This window comes from Alexandromys fortis, unplaced genomic scaffold (assembly GCF_014885135.2).
Source record: "Alexandromys fortis isolate MF-2015 unplaced genomic scaffold, M_Fortis_MF-2015_v1.1 scaffold_80, whole genome shotgun sequence".
NCBI classification, from domain to species: domain Eukaryota; kingdom Metazoa; phylum Chordata; class Mammalia; order Rodentia; family Cricetidae; genus Alexandromys; species Alexandromys fortis.
Genome location: NW_026068174.1, coordinates 2342348 through 2358899, shown reverse-complemented (window position 1 = coordinate 2358899; position 16552 = coordinate 2342348). Strand labels below are relative to the sequence as shown.

Below are 16552 nucleotides of genomic sequence, written 5' to 3'. Positions count from 1 at the left end.
ATGACAACTTTGGCTAATAGTGTCAGAAGGGAATTTAGTTACAAGAGGCCTAGAAGGTATTGGGGTTGGTGCTACCAGGTAGGACCATTATTCTGCCTAGCATGCCTGTCTTTATTTTAATCTTGCCATCTATGGGAGAGTGAAAAACATGATCATGATATTTGCAGCAAATGCCACTAAGAGGTAGGAGTGTCTGAATCAGGGCTGACTTGCTTTACCAATACAAGACCGCAGAAATAACACTAAGTGACATCTGGAGAGGTATCCATGAGACTCATTGCCTCTTTAGCATGAAAACAAGCTGAACACTACATGAATAAAGATATCCAACCATCTAGCCATGCCATTTAAGTGAGATCATCTCAGACTGCCCAGCCCTGGCTTAGTGATCTCTGCTTGTTGGTCCCAGGAGAATTGTCCAGCCAACTCACTGAATCATGAGGAATAATAAGCTGTGGTTTTCTTCAGCACTAAATTTCAGAGTAATTTGTTATGTATCAAGAGATAACCGATGACCAGGAGGTGGCAGCGCACACCTTTAATCCCAGCACTTGGGAGGCAGAGGATGGTGGATCTTTGTGAGTTCGAGGCCAATTATGTCTACAGAGCAGGTTCTAGGACAGCCAAGGCTACACAAAGAAACCCTGTCGAGATAACTGATGACAGGCATGGTGGCACGTAACTTTAATCCCAGCGCTAAGGAGGCAAGTCAAGCAGTCAAGTTTGGCTTCCATATTGTCCAAACAAGATTTATTTGGGCTCATTGATTTTGAAGATTTAGTCCATCTTGGTGGGGAAGGCTTGGTACTGCATAATAGTTCTCTCTCTCTCTCACACACACACACGCACACATGCATACACGTATATGTTCATATATATATACACATGTATGTATATATATTCACATACATATACATTCAGGTACATACAGACAATGAAATAAAAAAAATAAATATTCAGGAACTAAAAAGAAACCATACAAATGTTAAAGAAGTCTGCAAAGTTGTATTATCCATGCAAAGCTGACTTAAAGATAAAAACAATGAGGAAAGAAAGGGGTGTTTCAAAAATAAGAGAAAGATGTGATAGTTCTAACATGAATGAATAAATTCCCAAAACACTTAAAGCAAAGACTGAAAGTCCATGAGGTCATGAGGGGAGGTAGATAAGGTCAGATCAATATGGTTTTGAATTCACCTTTCAACCAACAAAGAAATTATTAGTAAAGATGCTGTAAAGATGGACAACATGAAGGTCAAACTTGATCTTACGCAGAATACTGAATATAAACTGTCTTTAATACAAGCAAAACATACATGTAAGGTAAATTTAACAAATTTCTAAGAATCAACATCACGCTGAGGATGTTCTCCGGTGAAATGCTGAAGTTAGACATCAAGAGCAACAGAGATAACTAGGAAACCTTCATGCTTAAAAATTGAGAAACATAGAGTGACTCAGAGGTCAGAGTTACGTGGTGAATTAGGAAGTACTTTGAAGAGAATACCCCTGCAGTGACATGACACAGAAGTCCGTGCAAGGAATTGCCTGAGGCAGCGCCTGAGCTGGTACTGCACACATAAGTGGAATTCCACCAGCACTGAGCAACTGCACATAGGAAGCAGAAACACCATGAGACACTAACTACCAAGCAGCAAGTGGGAAAGCCCTTTCAGCCCTCTTGGTGATGTAAGTCATTGAATACGGAATCTAGTGGAAATACTTTCTCTATATTTAATCAGTGTTCTGTCTCAGTTTATAAATGCCACCTCCTCTCTCGCTTATAAATACCAAGACTGACTCAGCCTAAGCAATCCTATATTTGACAAATTCGGTGTTGTAGAAAGGCTAAACTACCAGAGTTCATAGTGATCTCATTCTCTTAACCTGTCTCCTTAGGTTTTATGCAAAAAAAGTTGTAAAAGTATGTCAAATGGTGCACACATTAGCTAGAAGGTAATGCATTTAAATATACATCTATTTGATCTGTTTTGCACACTAATAGTCAAGGTATATTTAAATTCATTTAATAACTTACTGACCATCATCTCTTGGTACCATTTTACAAAGCTATCAAGAAGTACAGAAAGTAGGACCTAGTCTCTGTATTTCAAAGAAACACCAGCTGAAGAGAGAAGATAGCACACCTGAAACACTGTGGAGACATGTCCCATGGAGTTCCACTTCCGGGAAATGCCTAGGCCTAGCCTCATCAGCCTAGCCTCCTTGATGAGATCTGCAAGACAGATGCTAGAGAAAATACGGGGAAAGACCTCTGGCCAAGATCAGAAGACATCAGTCTAAGACTGAGTGCAGCTGCAGGCCTGCTTCTGGATCCTGGTGCAGACCTTCAGTTGCTGTTAGTGAGCTCTGAAAGGCCATAAACACTCAGCTTCTCTTTTTCAGAAAGTCTTTAACATGTCTAGGTTCTTAGAAAAGACATTCTCTGGCTACTGAATTTTGGTTATGTCATTTTCACTCTTTGAAGCTAATCTATCTTTTCTCTGACTGCTTTTTAGGGACTTGTCTTGAACCAGGTATGGTGGTACTCACATGTAATCCCTGCACTTGGGAGCTGGTGACAGGAAGACCTAGGGTCCCACATTATTCTTATCTGTCAAGAGCTCCAGGACAGCCCGGCTGCATAGTAAGATCCAGTCATCCAACCAACAAAACCAAGCACAAAGAGGCTTTCTCTTTGACGTTCTGTCACTGGGTGTCACATCAGATGTCCTTTCATTTTCCCAGCTTGGGGTCTGCTCGGCTTCCGATTGCCTGGCCTGTAGTGTCTTACAATGGTCTTAGAATCTTGGCAAATTTCTTCCAGTGTTGCTCTGGTAGTCTTCTTCAGGACACCTGAGTACATGCATGCTGGGTGTTTTCATTATCTCTATTTACCTTACTCTTTCATAGCTCTAAGTATAATTCTAGATATTTACAAAATTATTTTCATTACTATTTTTTCGTTCAGCTTTATTTCTGTAGCTTGTCTAGTTATTTGTTCTTTCTAATATTTCAAGACCCTTCACGAAGTATATTAAACATTTTGTATTTTGTATATGTGTGCATGTGTGCCTATGTGCATGCATGCACACACACATGCAAGTAGGCATGCAAAGATTGCCGTAGGGTATCTTCCTCATTAACTTCTCCATGATCTTTTGTGAGAGCATCTTTCACTGAGCCTGGCTCTTATTGTTTCAGTAAGAATGGTTGGCCAATGAGCCCCTGGGACCTGTCTGTCTCTGTCCTCCATCACTGGGATACAGAGATGCTCCACCACACTCAGATTTTACATGGGTGTTGGGTTCTGAACTCAGACCCTCATGCTTGACTCTAGTGAGCCATCTCCTGAGCTGTGGATTCTATTTGTGATTGTTCTAGTATCAGAAAATTTCATATGGGTCTATTGTTTAAACTCACTTTAGCATATGACATCTTGAAGTCACCTAAAAAAAACTTCATTATTTTTTATTTTTTTAAAGATTATTTTATTTTATGTAATATGAGTGTTTTGCCTGAATGTATGTATGTGTACATGTGTGCCTGGTGTTCACAGGGGTCAGAAAAGAGTGTCAGATTCTCTGAAACTGGAATTACCCATGGTTATGAGTCACAGTGTAGATGCTGAGAATTGAACCCGGGTCCTCTAGAAGAGCAACAAATGCTCTAAATCATTGGACCAGCTCTCCAGATGACTCCCCTGCGGCTCCTATTTTAATTTAATTTTTTTAAAATGGAAAGTCTTTAAGGTCTGATATCAATGTTATATCCTCAAGGAAAGAATTGTATTTGCTTCTTTCAGAAGTCTGGGGCAACACAAGACCTGGACTACCTTAAACTGCTGGACTGAAGCTTTTTCAGTCCACTTAGGCAGTATGAATGTGGGCTGCAAACCTCATCAAAGCTGGCTTATAATTACATATTCTCAAGAAAGATTCACTGCCTTCCGATACCTGATACCCTTTGGCTAAATGTCACCGTTTCCTAACAGACAATGGGGGTTTCATTCTAGATCTGGTCTTTTGGGGATGTAAGTCTTTGAAGGGGAGTGTGTGTGTGTGTGTGTGTGTGTGTGTGTGTGTGTGTGTGTGGTAGATTATTTCTCTACTTTGGGTAAGCCCAAGATTTCAGTTCAAGGACTCAGACAAGAATGCTCACTAACCAGATATTTCAACAAATTTCCCAGTTGAAAAATCTGTTTTAAGGCTGTGCTTCCACTCAGTTGATTTACACAGTCCCTGGCTTATACATTTCTAAATGTCACTAGTTTCTGTTGCATTCAGAAAGTTGATTTTTAAAAAAAAATTAAAAATTACTTTGTATTTCACCTTGAATCAATTTTAACATGTTCTTAGCAAACTAAATTTTAAAATGTGCTAGCATCTAGTTATTTATAACACACTGACCTCTACAATTATAGGTTAAATATCACAACCTTTCATTCATCATTCTGTTTTTTAAATCAGTTTTATTGGAAGCTTTGTCTATTTACTAGTTTGTTTTATTTTGCCATTATGATTAATTTCTGCTATTATATTATTTTCTTCTCTCTTTAGGTTTTCTTTTGAGTTTCTCTTCTGGCTCTTGGAGTTGAACTTATCGACTCTTAGTCACCTTTGTTGTTTTATAAAGGTGTAACAAGTGGCTCATTTTAATAGCATCCTAGAAATGTTGACAAATTCTTTGTCAAGCAGTCCCAGATATTTTATAATTTTCACTGTGATGTCCTCTTAAATCTGTGACTTATTTAGGAAAGCATTTTAGTTTTAGGTTTTCAAGCATATTAACATGACTTGCTTTGAGGATGGGGATGTCGCATCATTATGACCTAGCATGTGGTCAGTTTTTGCAAAGTGTCCCATTTACACTTGAAAGGATTAGATATTTCCTATTGCTTGGGTACAGAATTGTTTTGATGTATTAGAAAAGGTTGGGATTTGGTTTTCACAGTTCCTGGGTTTGAGGCAGGGTTTCTCTCCGTAGCCACATCTGACCTGGAACTAGCTGTGGATCCTTAGCAGGCATCACAGTTGCAGTCCTCCCGAGACTACAGATATATAGTTATCAGTTTTTGAAAACAATGATTCTTTCACTAGTTAACTGAATAGAGAGCCTCCACCATCAGTCAGCTCTTTCCTGTGTCACACGCCTTCCTCCCAGGTTCACTCTCTTGTTACTGGATGCAGCAGGTCAGGGATGACATAGGAGAGAAGCAGAGATGAGAGAGCCAGTGCTGCTAACGGCATCCTAGCTGCTAGTTCACGTTTCTGGAAACGCAATTGTGCAAGAGGATGCACTGTGCTTACCTGCTGCCAGCTGAGGCTAAGGAATGATGATGGGAAGAGACAGAAAGCTAGTGAATAGATGTGTGCTTGCAGCCTACTGTAACCACGGTGAGGTACAGATGCAAATTAATTCTTTTAGAAGGAAAATAGATTTTTTTAAAAAAGATAATAACAGAGAAGAAAACATACAATAAAATTACCAGAAGAGGAAGATATAAAGAAAAGAGCTAAAAATAACAAGCCCCAGAATGCTGCTAATTTATCAAACCTGTCAACAGAGCAGTTAGAAGCAGAAATCTGTTCTTTAAGGGGAGGAAAACAAAACCCATACTTAAAAATAAAATGGAAAAATAGCCAGATTCAAGTTATCAGACAACAGTAGAATCAAAGCAACAGCAAAATTTAGGACTCACTGCCATTAATATTTGTGTAGTCCAACCATTTAAAGCAATGTAAAGATAAAATTTAAGCTAAACTCTTGTTTAGACTCCTTCTAGCCATTTGCTACTCAAACATAACACATGGATGGATGGTGTATGACTATAGCTCCATTCAACTGTTTCTGACTCCATTCCCTCCCCTCTCTGGCAATGCCCTGCCTTCTGGCACAGGATTCAGTTTATTTTCTACGCATGATATACCACACATATAGTTGAAACCCGTGGCAGTTTCCCCCTCGACCTTAACGGTAGAATAAAAAGTTCAAATTTAAGAAAGGAACTCATCTGGGATACAAATAATTATTTTACTCATTTTTAAAAAGCAGGAATAAAAATTCTATTGTTCAATTTGAATATATACTGTTCAACTTAATTAGGAATAATTACCTAAAAAGTAAGTCACACATGAATTCTCCACAATGTATGTCAAGAGAGAATCTATGAATTATAAAGGACATTTAGAAAATAAAATAATTACCTTCGAAGCAAGGTTGTCTACTAAAGCAATCATAGAATTCTTAAACAAGGTAGCAGCGGTCAGAGGTCGCTTGGTCACCTCTGTAATGCTCAGTTTGCCTTCGGGCCACATATTCTTTAGCACAGGATTTGAACTGAGAAACACAGAAAGAATAATTCAAAGGTTGCATTAAATAAGGTGGAAAAAAAAAAGGCCAATTAGTCCTGCCAAGCTGTGCCCTGGGAATCACTGCACTGCAGATGGAATTCACAAAGCCTAACTGGAAAAATCATTTCATCCGAAAAACCACGATTATATAATGACCAATAGTGCACCACAGAAAACTTCCAAACTGTAGCACTTTAAAAACTTGTTTAGACCAGACGGTGGTGGAGCACACCTTCAATCCCAGCACTTAGGGGGGACAGAGGCAGATGGATCTCTGTGAGTTTGAGGCCAGCCTGGTCTACAGAGAGAGTTCCAGGACAGCCAGAGCTATACAGAGAAACTCTGTCTCGAAAAATTAAAAAAAAAAAAAAGGACTTCTTTAAAGTGACATCCATGTAGATCTCTTGCATAGTTAATGTGGCTCTTACAATACACACACACATATCTTATTTTATATAAATATATACATATATGTCTGTAAAATGCAGATTTTATATGGCTAAAATGTGACGACAAATCACTAGCAGGAAAACAGTTCTTGGTGTCATGGCGCATAACAGGAAAGTGAAAACATCTTCTAGTAAGTGAGAAATACACAGCTAGGGACATAAACGTAACTGCTCTGTTAGTCTCCGAGCAAAGCTGTCTCCTAGAGCTGGATTTATGAACACATTCGCAGGTAGTGCTAGTGGTTCCAGTACCTATATTGACATCACACTAGGGCCACCATGATCCAATTCTAAAATGCACTTCAGGCCAATTCCATGTTGAAACTGCAGATTTGTTATTTGCCTCTGCGGAGATTTTTTTTTCCCCTCATATAAAAGTGTGTAGTGCCTCGGCTGTGATTTTCTTCCTGCTCCATTTGGGTGCTTTGCACTTTAGCGTAGCTGGGACTGGACATGCTGCTTCATTGGCGGAACTTTTCTCTTGTCAGAATTTTCTCTCACAAATTTGGGGCCAGAAAATGACAATAATAACACAGGAAGCCATTGCTAACTGTGCTTATCCCCCCATCATTATGGCCACTTTCCTTTCCCTTGTGGATAACTGAGCTGGTTCCCTGAAGCACGCAGTGACTTTCTGTCTCACATTTGCTCAACACAATCACCGTGAAGTGGAGGAACGGACGCTGCTAGAGGGGGTGGGGTGGCGAGATGGGTCTTTAAACCAGACAGGCAACACTTCTAACCATCACCACCGTGCAGTAACCGACTACCATCCAAAGAGCCAAAAAAAAAAAACAAAAAAAAAAAAAACAAAAAAAAAAAACAAAAAAAAAAAACCCATGAGGCTCTTTGGTTCATGGACAGTTTGACCACAATTATATTCCATCATTTCCAGTCACACCCTTATAAAAATGACCACATAAAAGCACACTGTTTTCCCTTTCTTTCAGCAAAGAAGTCACTCAAGTGATGGTCCTTCACTTCTGGTGCACAGGGTTCCTACAATGCCTTTCAAACACCTACTGAACAGAATTTCCGGAGGTAGGAAGCTGTGCTGTGTGTACTCTGAGAACTCTTACACGTGCCAGAAGAATGAGGATCACTGTCGCTTGTATCTTGTGCAGTTTCTAACCCAAATTCTTCCTCTATCCTATTTACTGATGACAGTAACTGGAAACTATCCTCATGTTGTAAGTGGAGGGAAGGAGGAAGTCTAAAAATATGATTATATATCACATTAGGATTGATATTAAAAGAATCCAGAGCCATTTTAAGAGAGAATTTTAAAGCCAGACAGTCATGAATATAATATCAAAACCACTTTTTAGAGATCTTAAATACCTGGATAGTCTTCATTTCTCTTTTAGATTTACTTTTATTTATGTGACTATGCGTGTGTCTGTGTGAGTGTATATGTCACATGTGTGCAGATGTATGTCAGTAGAGGTCAGAAGAGGGTGCAAGGTCCTCTGGAAGAGCAGCCAGCTCTCCGGCTCTTAGAATCTATTTTTTTCTTTAAAAGAGGAACAAAACCAGAGGCCCCGCACCTACACAAGGCAAGGCAGATCTTGGCTGAGCAACAAGAGAATGGGTAAAAGTTCATGCACTTGGCAGGCCACCCACCTGCCCTATTCTTCATTTACAGACAGTGTGCAGTAAGTAAGGAGTAAGACATTACTCCTGTGTGCATGTGCAATTGTTGGACTCTAAAGAACTAGAGGTCAAGAGTCACATTAACCTATACAAAGAAAGGAGACTCAGGCTTTGGGAGGATGGTCAGCCACAGAGACATCAAAAGTGTTCATCAGTAAAGGTATTGCACCTAAATGCCATCTGACTGCAAGGTCTTTCCCATTACAAAGATATGCACAATAAGCAATAGTGAGCAGACATTTAACCTTTCTACTGCTTTGGAAATGATAAAATGGATTCACCTTGCCCCAGCCCAGTACCATTAACTGTTAGTTTTATCTAAATTCCTTTGTCCTAACACTGTGCTTACCAAGCACCAAGCGCACTGGCTTCTATGGGTAATATTTTTCATTGTCAATTAGTAAGCAAGTTTTCGCTGCTGTTTGCCTTCTAAAGCAGGTTTTTCCAATAGAGAAAACAGCCTGTCATACCAATGCAAGTAGTGCACTCTATGTCTTTACTCCATTTACCTGGTCCCATGCTCCTAGCCTACATTAGTCTACTTCTGCGAGGCAGTGCTCTGTCAGCTGATTCTCTGGGCCATGATAAATGCACAAAGGTAACAAATACCACGTTGTGTTCATTTTTGGGCACAAGTTTGACAACACACCGTGACATCACCACTGGTCAAATATGGTTACTTTTTCCCATTTAACACTTTTACAAAGAGTGAAAATGTTAGACTCTGCCAATTGCTCTTCAAACGGGTACATATTGCCCGATAAACTGAACATTGAATCTCTATTCTGAAAGCCACTTTCTCCCATGCCCCAGCTCTTGCATGGACTTCCTTTCCTATTTTGATGTCTCTATAACTTTCTAGTGCTGACAGCTCCGTCCTCATTCTTGGTGGCTTCAGCATCCAACAGACAAGCCATTTTAGAGCAAAAGATCTTGAGAGAATTATTTAAACATTTTGGGTCCATCTTTTCTTTTTCTCTTCTATCTAAAGCCCATGTCAATCAGACATTTGTTTTGCTCACTGCCCAGAAATCAGTATTTTCAAGAGTCCCATGAATTATCCCTGAGCAAAAAGGATTGGTCAATCTTGGCACCATTCCCGCTTTTTATTTGATATAGTTTATCACTGTTTTCTTCTGTTTTTAAAAAGATTTATGTCATATGTATATGCCTGAATGTATGTACATTTAATGCATTCAGTGCTTGTGTAGGTCCAGAGAGGGCACTGGATCCCTTGGAATTGGAGTTATAAGCAGTTATGAGCTGCCTGGTGTGGGTTCTCTGCAAGTGCTCTTAACTGCTGAGCCATCTCTTAAGCTCCACATTTTTTTAAACCTCTCCTGGTTGGGTCTCTGTGACACTGGATTTCTTGCTTTCCTTCTATCTCATACGGTGCCCTTAGTATTTCTTTACTAGGTTCTGTTTTAACTAAAAGATTGGCCATTTAGAGATCAATTATCCTGTTCTTTCCATTACTTTATTTTTTAAACTCTACTCACTTCTTGGATAACTCCTCTGGTCTCATGGTCTAATATACAACCAACACACTGACATTATAAATAGGTACCCCTTGCCCCATTTTTCTGGAGATACAATTGCAATTGTGCAATAACCTATTTGGAATTTTCATTTGGGTGTAGTTTGTACTCCAGCCTACAACATTCAAAACATACCTTGTCTTCCTACATAAGGCTCCAGCATCATATCTGGGTTTTGGCTGTCTATCACTTCATGTCTTTTGTTTGTTTGTTTGTTTTATTTTCTCAAGACAGGATTTCTCTGTGTAGCTTTGGAGCCTGTCCTGGAACTTGCTTCGTAAACCAGTCTGGCCTCGAACTCACAGAGATCTGTCTGCCTCTTCCTCCCATGTGCTGGGATTAAAGGTGTGCGCCACCATTGCCTGGCTCAACTCATATCTTAACTCTCCTTTCTCAATATTACCAGGTGTGAGCCCTTTAACCCTCTCTGTCACTGCTAAGCCAGCCACAACTGATCTCCCTAGTTTCACTCTTGCTCATGACTATGTTTTTTTTATACAGTGGTACTAGTGATGTCCTTAGTAGAAATCACACCGGATCAATGGTTTCCTCTCTTTATGCTTTGGTTCTCATGCTGGCTCACAGACTATGGTTCTGATCCTGGCCACCTCTCTAAAGTCACTCCTTACCATTCTCCCATCTCCCTCTGTTTTTAGCATACAAATTTCTTGCTGTTCCTCCTGCTGTCAATACCCTCAAGCTGATTCCTCCCTTGGAGCATGGGACCAGCTGTTCTCTCTGCCTGAACTGCTCTTCCTCCAGACAGCAATGCGGTTCCCTCCCTTACCTTATATAGGCATCTCTTGGATGCTGCCTCTAGCATGGGTTCTTTTCTGGCCATCTGTTTTTAATGCCTCCCTTGTACTTCTACTCTTAATCTCTCACCTACTTTTTCTGAAAGTTACTTGTTTATTTATCATGAGAAACAGAGCAGTTTCTAAACTGTTTTCTCAGTTGTATCTCAGAGCACAGAAGGATATGTGGCTCAAGAGTATAAAATATACATTTGTAATCTACTGAGGAACTACTTAGACCTAAATGCGTGAACAAGTGAATGATGGCCAAGAAGCTTCTTCTCTCTTCCTGAACCTTCTCTCCATACTGGGTTTGAAGTTTCATCCTTGCCTATATTTGTTCTGTATAGCTTTTGTCTTTAAGTGGTTTGTGAGGACTGGGGCTCACTGATGCCAGGCGCCAGTCTGACAACAGAGTGGCTCATACCTGGGGAAAAAGATATGTGGTGGGAATCTGTGTATGTAATAGTTTTAGGTGGACCAGAGGCTACTTGGTACTTGTCACTTCTGGCCTGCTTGGGGACCACTGAGTATATTGGTACAGGATACCAGGAGGATAGTGTCAGAGAACAGAGAAGTAGAGGCAGGCAACCCAAGGAGAATTAAGGCAAATCTTACTGGTAAAACGTAGCCCCTACCCCAAGTCTACAGATTTTATAGTCCTGAGGTCACACACAGTTTCATTCATTAAGCATAACAAAGAAGAAAAGCCTGCTAAAAAAACTCTTAGAATTGTCACACAAAAGTAATCATGTGTATATTCATATACTATGCAATCTATGCTAAAACATTTAAGGTAAAGGTAATAAATAATCATACCTGTTATACAAGAGACGTTTGAAATCTTGAAATAAAGTATCTTTATTTTTGTCAATAAAACCAATGGCAGAATAGCTAGAGAGAAAACAGAATACATGTATCATCGCCATGTAAACCACGTTTGAGCTTTTCTAGAAGTGCACAGGCCTTTCTGCTATCAGTTTTGCAATCGAACTTCTAAAAGCTGGTCTACTTAGCTCTGAAGTCAAGGTCACAGACTTCACACGCTAAATAAAAGGGACTCTGCTTCTCTCCTTCGGAAGGAAAGCGGACGGGTGTCCGTCATTCTGAGTAAGAGCATCATTTTCTACTGGCTATGGCTTACCTCAACAAGACGACTTCAAAATAGATAGTTGTATTATCATCCAGCATGCCTAAGATAAAACCAAAACAGCACCATACAGGAACTAATTGTCTCATCCGTGGGGAGGTCAAGTGGCTTGTCTAAGTACCACTCAGTGTGCAGGGTATTAAAGAGTCCAAGGAGAACTGCAAAGGATGGTGAGAATTGGGTAAGCAGAGGAGAAAAGGACTGGCAGATCACGTGGGGCAACAGGCAGAATGAAGGGCTGGAAGCAGGCACATGCAGGAGCATCACAGAGAAAGGAGACCACTCTTCAGAGTCTGGAGGAAGGCAGGAAGTAAGGCTCAGAAACTCCAGCTAAGATGGCAGCTGGTGAGGAGAGCACAAGGCAGGGGAATTATATTCTAGGGGAAGCCACTCTGTGTTGGGGTAAAAGAGTAAACGGGGGTTAGGCTGAGTGACTGAGCAAACAGTAACTGCATGCAGCCTCTCCTTAGCAGCTCTGCGCTCTTGTCTATATTTTCTTTTCGACAATCACATCAACACCTCTCAGGCTTCCATCCCTAACCTTTTACTTTACATATTTAATTTTGCAAAACAAAACAAAAAAATATTCCAGATGTGCTGCCCAGAGGGACTTTAAGGTCACCACATCTAAAATTATTCTGTCGCCTGCCTAACCCAGGTCTCCTTCCCAATCCCATCCTGTCATTTTTAACTGAACATCTGAAACCACCCTACTCTTAATCTATTGTTAAACCCACACAGACTGAATTTCAAAGACGACAGAATAGTGTTCAAGTCTCACTGTGATTTGATCTCAGTCTACTTTCCCAGGCGTTTCTAATCTGTACCATAGAAAGGATACACCCCTGCTACTTCCTGAATATTTTTTCACCACTCTTCCCACTTCTTCCTATAAAAATAATTCCTAGCACCTGAGCCTAGCAGCATCAGCCTCCTGGGGCTTACCACAACACCTAAAAATATTATAGTGTTTTCTTATTCAGAGTTTGTCACAACACTTGCTATGACTCATATGGCGATTATTATAGCCATCTTTTCTTATATGCACACATATGTATATGTACATGTGTTTATATATACATATATATGCTTAAACATACATTTAACCACACACACACGTGTGTGTGTGTGTGTGTGTGTGTGTGTGTGTGTGTATCTTGTATGGAAAGCTCCTTGTGGTCAGATACCATAGCCTGTAAAGTATTGTGCATATAGAAAATCACCTATAAAAACCCCGAAGAGGACTGAAGGCTAAAGGAGGAGCCTGAAGCAGTGAGTACAGTTGGAACTCTGGACCAGGAGCCTGGAAGCCTAGCTGCTGCCTCAGTTCTTCCATACACATCGTATGAGACTTTGGGGCAGATATCTGCTTTCTCTGTAGATGCTGAGTCCTCTGTAAGACAGGCGGACCTGGGATCACAGGCCTCTGCCCATCTCTGCATTCACACCACACCGATTGCCAGACAGCAGTCTGTAAGTACGGCTTGGGCTTATCTGAGTAGAGGCATCTGAGTGGTGCTTGTCTTTTTTACTGAGTACTCTAGACCAGGACTGGAGTGGTGGGGAACTGTGACATCTTGCAATGATGGCCAGTTTGACAGGGGGTAATAATTTTGAGCCACATTATTTTAAGATTCTAGAATTTTAGTTTAGCCAGAAATAGACATTAAACTTTCTTTTAAATGTCTTTTCAGCATTTATAAAGATAATCATTTGCTTTTGTCTTGATTAATCTCTTCTTGTAATGGGTTATGTGGGAAGAATTCCTAGCATAATAAATAAAGAAAAAGGTAGCGTTCTTTAAACAATAAGACAAGGAACGGGGCTTAATGAGGAGTGAATGCATACTAAACAGTGCAGCTGAAAAATGACCCACAACAATTGACAATCACATCAGCCTTCCTGGAACTCGGGGACGCTGGCTTCTGTGGTACAGGGATGTGATTATGCTAAGGATCTTGAAAGAAGGAAATAACCCAATAGAAGACTGGGCGGGGCTGGGCAGAAAAGTGACCAGATTATTTTAACACAGTGGCAGGGGGTTAACCCTCAGGATGGAGCAATGTACCAAAGAGGTGGCCACAAGCCAAGGAATGCCTATAGCATCAAAAGGCGAAAAAAGGGCAGATTCTTCCTGAGGGAAGCCTCCAGAAAATCCCTGCCATCACCTGATTTTGAACTTCCTGCTTCTCAAATTATGATACTACTGAAAGCACAAGCTTCTGCTTCTGTATTTGTTTCTGTGGTGTTGGTAGCCTGACCTATGCCAGGTGAGCATTTTACCTAAGCTACACCCCAGCCCATGTAGCTGTTTTTTTTTTTTTTTTGTTGTTGTTGTTATTGTTTGTTTTGAGACAGGGTTTCCCTGTGTAACAGTCCTGCTGTCCTGAACTAGTGCTGCAGACCAGGCTGGTCTTGAACTCACAGAGATCCATCTGCCTCTGCCTCCCGAGTTCTGGGACTAAAGGTGTGCATCAGCACCCCAGTGCGGCTGTTGTGTTAAGTCACTGGTTTGTGATAGCTTGTTACAGAAGCACCTGGTACCTAACATACCAAGGTAGTTTTCACACTGATTGGTATTTTCATGTCAACTGCTATTTTTATTGTAAGGCAATAAAAAAATGCAGCTTGTAGGCATTCTATTTCTCAAACACTCTTTGACAATAATATAGTAAAACTTCTTTTGTTTGTGTTGCTCCCTGTAGTCCTGCACACACCGGATGCCCTGCAGTTCCCTCTCCACACTCTCCTTGCTTGTCTCCAGGCTGTCATTTATGGTGATGAACTTGCTTGCACACTTCTTCCTCCAGCAAGATTTCTCCAGACTCCTAATTGCTTCCATAATGCTGTGTGCCTCCCCAACTGAGTCCTTGCCTCCTCCCTTCCTGTGACTTAGATGTATCTACTCATATTCACTAATCTGCTGGCTTCTTATGGGCAGAACCCATCTTTCCTTTTTTTCATAGAGATAAATATCAGCATTTGTTGCAGAACTACTCACACTACCTAAGTTATAGAACCAGCCCATCAGCAGAAGAATGAATACAGAAAATATGGTTTGTGCATATGATGGATTTTTTCAGTCATAAAGAGGAATGAAATTTTGTCATATGTAAGAAAATGAATACAACTGGAGATAACCATATTGAGTGAATTATACCAGTCTCAGAAAGACATGTTTTCTATCATTCGTGGGACCCAGATTTCAGGTACAGATGACATGAAAGTAGAGGTGGGAGTGTCCAGGGGGACAAAGGGAGCTAACAGGAAGATAGAAGGGCAAGTGAGTAGAGGTACAGGGGTCAGGGGGAATATGCTTATAGTATATTATCTATTGGGCAGAATCCATCTTACCACATGTCTACCCTAGACTCTAACATGTTTCCAAGGTTTATTGATACAGTGGTTCCAACCACATGGGGAAGTACACCTGGTTACACAACATATGCTCAAACCAAATGTCTGAGAAACAAGGAAGAAATGAAGCTATGCACTTCTTCAAATCAAGAGGCTAAATTATACTGTTCCCCACAATGACCCCTCCCAAATAAATCCCCACACACATGAAAAGAAAAACAACCAGCAGTGTCTCAGCCCCATTTTCCGAAGTAAGGCTGCATGCAAATCATCATGCTGGGCTAGGCCCAGAGTAAGATACTCACACCACATCACCTGCGTAGTGCCGGATTCGGAAGTCCCGCTCAAACTCCAGGCTTTTGTCTGAGGCACAGGTCTAAGAGATAAAAAAGGATATAAACTTGGAAAAAAAATGACACCTAAAAACACATTCCAAATTAATATGACCAAGCATCACAAATCACGATATCTAGATGAAATCACAGTCCCCTGATTCAGGTCTGTTTAAATACATGGCTGACAAGGTAAAGGCTTCTGACAGAAACCCACTTAGCACATAGCACACAGCTGGCCTCCATTTGCTGGCTGCTCTAGCAGTAGACATGGCCAAGAGGCCAGGTCTGGACAATGAATGTGGAAATACGGCTATTCCATGCCCAGTGTGGTCAGAGGTTGACGAATGATGCCCTTTATTTAGTTGGATATAAAGGATGGCCTCTAGCAGATGGGTCCACCAGACAATGGAAGAAGTATGGTACCCTGATAAACAGATGTGCAGTCTTCTGACACTTAAGTCCCTCTCCTCCATGCTCCACTTGGGAGGACCACACTGAGGGCTTCCTATCTGTAAGACACCTACATTTCACAGCCCTCACAATCTACTGTTGAAGAATAAACTGTCTTCCTCACATACATGGAGACAGACTCAGTGAGGTAGGCAGTTGGCACATGATGTTGCCAGTAAGTGGTAGTCCTGGAAAGGCTCCAGGAAACAGAAAGGAACATGTCTTCATGTACACAGCTCTTGGCTCATCTGCCTGTTGAGCTGGACTCGTTTAGGTGTTCTTCATAGAAGAGTAAACTTGAATATCTTTCTTATTGAAGGTGAATACTCTAAGAAATGCAGGTTTTATACGGCCTTGGATTTCTTCATGACTTTCTCCAATTTTCTTTGCTACAGTAGCACCCAGACAGGCAGATGAGTAAAAATCTACACAATATCATTTAGTATGACCATCCATATGTCATACAGCACACA

The 16552-nt window shown here is 40.8% G+C and overlaps 1 protein-coding gene across 1 annotated transcript in view; it reads right to left on the bottom strand.

Moving 5' to 3' along the window:
- Nucleotides 1-16552, bottom strand: part of Myo1d (myosin ID) — a 290963-nt gene that overhangs the window by 165853 nt on the left and 108558 nt on the right. Inside the window, exons 12-14 of the mRNA XM_050128640.1 lie at nt 15600-15670; nt 11607-11681; nt 6207-6339 (exon numbers count right to left, since the gene is read on the bottom strand). Of these exons, the coding sequence (XP_049984597.1) occupies nt 6207-6339; nt 11607-11681; nt 15600-15670 (279 nt within the window). The remainder of the gene's footprint in view (nt 1-6206; nt 6340-11606; nt 11682-15599; nt 15671-16552) is intronic.